This window comes from Malaya genurostris, chromosome 2, assembly GCF_030247185.1.
Source record: "Malaya genurostris strain Urasoe2022 chromosome 2, Malgen_1.1, whole genome shotgun sequence".
In the NCBI taxonomy this organism is placed as follows: Eukaryota; Metazoa; Arthropoda; class Insecta; order Diptera; family Culicidae; genus Malaya; species Malaya genurostris.
Window position 1 is genome coordinate 116,358,613 of NC_080571.1, and position 3,095 is coordinate 116,361,707.

Sequence of the window (3,095 nt, forward strand, 5' to 3'; positions counted from 1 at the left end):
TAAAATAAATCACGAAAAATGTCCTTAATCAAACTGAAGTTTTCAAAATTCTCTGAGAATTTGAATTTTAGTAGGCCTAAGTTTACATACACAATCGAGAAGAAGGCATCTCTTGCTTATGAAAATTATTTGTTACGGCCGTTGCCGAGTAGCGGTTCTAGTTGAAATTTTCCCGGTTAAAAATCGTTGGAAATTAAGTTTTGATGAACTTACTTTGAATTTTTACCAACTCCATCATTTTTAGCGCCCCTGGATATTGGTGCCCGATGCGGTCGCCCCACCCTCATCACGGCTCTGTATTACAGTATCGTTTCCTTTAGACGGTTCTATGCTCTGAGACTTTAGTTCAAACGTGAAGAATTTTAAGTGCAGATGTTCGTCGATTTTTAAATCGAATCTTGTACAGGACCAGTCTTGGGACCAATTTTCTTTCTCAGGTTGAAACTGTTTGGACATGCTTGAAGTATTTTATTTGAAGGAACAGTTACTATGGCAAGTTATAGTTCGTATCGACAATTGTTCAAGAAATAATAGTTGCTATCAGTATCACGAGCTTCAAAAAGAAATGTCTGAACAAATCAAATCTTTGTGTGATTAAGCGCATAACTTTTTTATTCATTTTAAAGGTCTTTGTCATATTCTTTCAGCTATTGTTTTATATTTTAATATGATCAATTTTATAAGCTAATAGACTAACATTCTTTTCCAATAATTTCTTGTTGTTTCCTTGAACATAGGAAATTTTCACGGGCTCCTAAAAATGCTTGTTCTTTGCACCAACGTCTTGCTCTGCTTGAATAGCTGAACAAATGCTTTCTAGCCAATTATCAAACCACATCCTAGCCGGAACTGATTCTTGGTATGATTTAAAATGCCACTCAATGCAAATGTGAATGGCAGTGGTTGTAGTTTTTTTTCCAGTACAGCTGCCACAGACCAATTGCTATCTACCATTCCCCGGAATATAAGCTCAGATTTTGGTAGATCGATTTGATAGCCGATCGTCGCTACGGCTTCTTGCATTCGAAAATTGGTCTCTACTTCAATACCTAATTGTAGTTGCTCACTAGCTTTTTGGTAATAGCATAGATGTATTCCGGCAAGGCCGATCGTACCGGACCATGTTGAGAGTTCGGTTGAGTAACGGGCTGCAGCAGATACGATTGCAATTTGGCCCCCAGGTACGGCCATACCGTACTGGTAGGCAAGTTCTCCTCCGAGTGACAACTGGTTGGTTACCTATAATGAAAACGGGAGAAATGTTAAGTTAAACTGTGCTAAGCTATGATAATGCAACTCTAGTTAATGTTGAATATTCATATAAATAAAATGTTTCGCAGTTTGTATTGAAATCAAGTGCCATTAAATGTCTATACGAATTACGAATAAAAGATAATTGTATAGTTTTATAGAAAATATTCTATAATTAAGTAGCTCTAATTGTATTGTTATGCCTCAAAAACATAATAATGAATGAGCGTTCTATATTCTAACATTTTTCTATGAATTCATTCGAGAAGTTGCAGAATACTTACCGACTGTAAATAGTGCGCCACCAACACGCCGGAATTATTGATTATATTCGGGTTGCCCGCTGTCAACGTTGCGGTGAAATCTTGCCCTTTGTAATCTGTAGTTAGTTGAGCGGCAGTGACTTTATTATTCTGAATTTGCGATGCAAACTTGCAGCGCACATTTGGTGCCAGCTGATGTATGACATTGGCGTTCAAATTCCCGGCAGGGTCAATGTCGCCCAGTATTACCGGAAACGCTTCCGTGGGAGAAGTTTGTTTGGTACCTACATAGGTCGCCCCGAAACGGTATCCACTGGTGTTTGTCGAGGTCAGGTTGATCGTGTGCGATACCTGGAAATGATTACTCAAACCCTTGTTGATCATCAGTTTGGCTCCTTCAAAGTTGGCGGGCATCACATCTTTGCACTTTTTATGCAATTCTTCCAGCGTTCCAGGATTCTCTAGAGGTTTCTCTGTATCAGATACTGCACTGATTTTTACTGTTTCTGCTGGTGACGGAGGCGGTAGACTACCGCCTGCGATTGGTTTCGAAGCAGCCAACACATTTCCCATGTTGGTTAGGTGATCGTAGATGCAATTGATACCGAGGTCACTGCGGGAATTTATAAATCTAATGTGGTTTGCTTCGAGAGAAACAGACGAAAAAAATTATTGTTGCATTGATTACGCAAATGATAACGCACTCTTAATTCTAGATATAAGAAAAACACGGGTTCGAGTAATCAAATCTCGAAATGCATGGACTTCGTTTGAGAAAAAACACCGATATTTACTTTGACAGAAGTTACGTAATTTTACCAGTGTTGCAAGACACAATGAGTTTGAATTTCTAGATAGAGCTGTGCTGTTTTGTATACACGTTGAGGGGCTTTGTGCAAGTTTTTTTTTCGGAAAAGTAAGATTCTGAAAATGAGTGAATTTGGTACCCGATAGATGTTTGCAATAGTCTTTTTCATAACCAGTGTCGGGCGAAGAATGTAGACAAAAGTATTATTCGACTCAAACGAGTTAAATAAATAAATATTATGCAAAAAAATTATATAGGAACTTCGTTATTATGGCTTAAAGAATAGCCAAGGAATTAATAGAAAATGAATGAGATAAATTATTTTAGATCAAATTCATTATATGTAATTTAACAATTTATTTTTTTAATAGTCAAGTAATATTGATCGAGAATGGTGTATAGGGAACCAAAAAACATGGTTCAAAATAATTTAATGACGGTAAGCTTATAATCGGTTGACCTTTCAATACCGTCCGTGACTGAAGAATCTATCAAATGATTTTTGCTAAATTTTTTAAGCAGTGTTGGTGATTGCCGAAAATTTGACAGAAGCTGCTATACAACATTTTTAATCCGGTAGAAGATGCTAGAACTCGAGTCTCTCAATGCATGAAGCGCGAATTTTTCTACATTTCTTCGCTCCAATTCATACTCTGTGTATTTCACGGCCCTTATAAAAATTTACAGTCTGATAATGATCGTTGCTGTGTGGAATTTCCCAAGAGAGAATTGCAAGTTGATAATTATCACAGAAAATCGAATCGATGATGGTG

The 3,095-nt window shown here is 37.2% G+C and overlaps 1 protein-coding gene across 1 annotated transcript; it reads right to left on the reverse strand.

Annotated features, from left to right (window-relative positions):
• Positions 1-453: 453 nt before the first annotated feature.
• On the reverse strand, positions 454-2,320 carry LOC131430620 (mitochondrial import receptor subunit TOM40 homolog 1-like). Its single transcript, XM_058595725.1, has 2 exons — positions 1,536-2,320; positions 454-1,239 (listed from the first exon to the last, which is right to left on the reverse strand). The coding sequence occupies exons 1-2, from the start codon at positions 2,085-2,087 to the stop codon at positions 817-819; spliced, it is 975 nt and encodes a 324-aa protein (XP_058451708.1). The 5' UTR covers positions 2,088-2,320; the 3' UTR covers positions 454-816.
• Between the last annotated feature and the right edge of the window lie 775 nt (positions 2,321-3,095).

Bases quoted from the DNA above. Each gene is read 5' to 3' on its own strand.
- LOC131430620 (XM_058595725.1), bottom strand. From the start codon at position 2,087: ATGGGAAATGTGTTGGCTGCTTCGAAACCAATCGCAGGCGGTAGTCTA. The intron at 1,240-1,535 runs GTAAGTATTCTG...TTTTCATTATAG, and splicing joins TGGCGCACTATTTACAGTCG to GTAACCAACCAGTTGTCACT.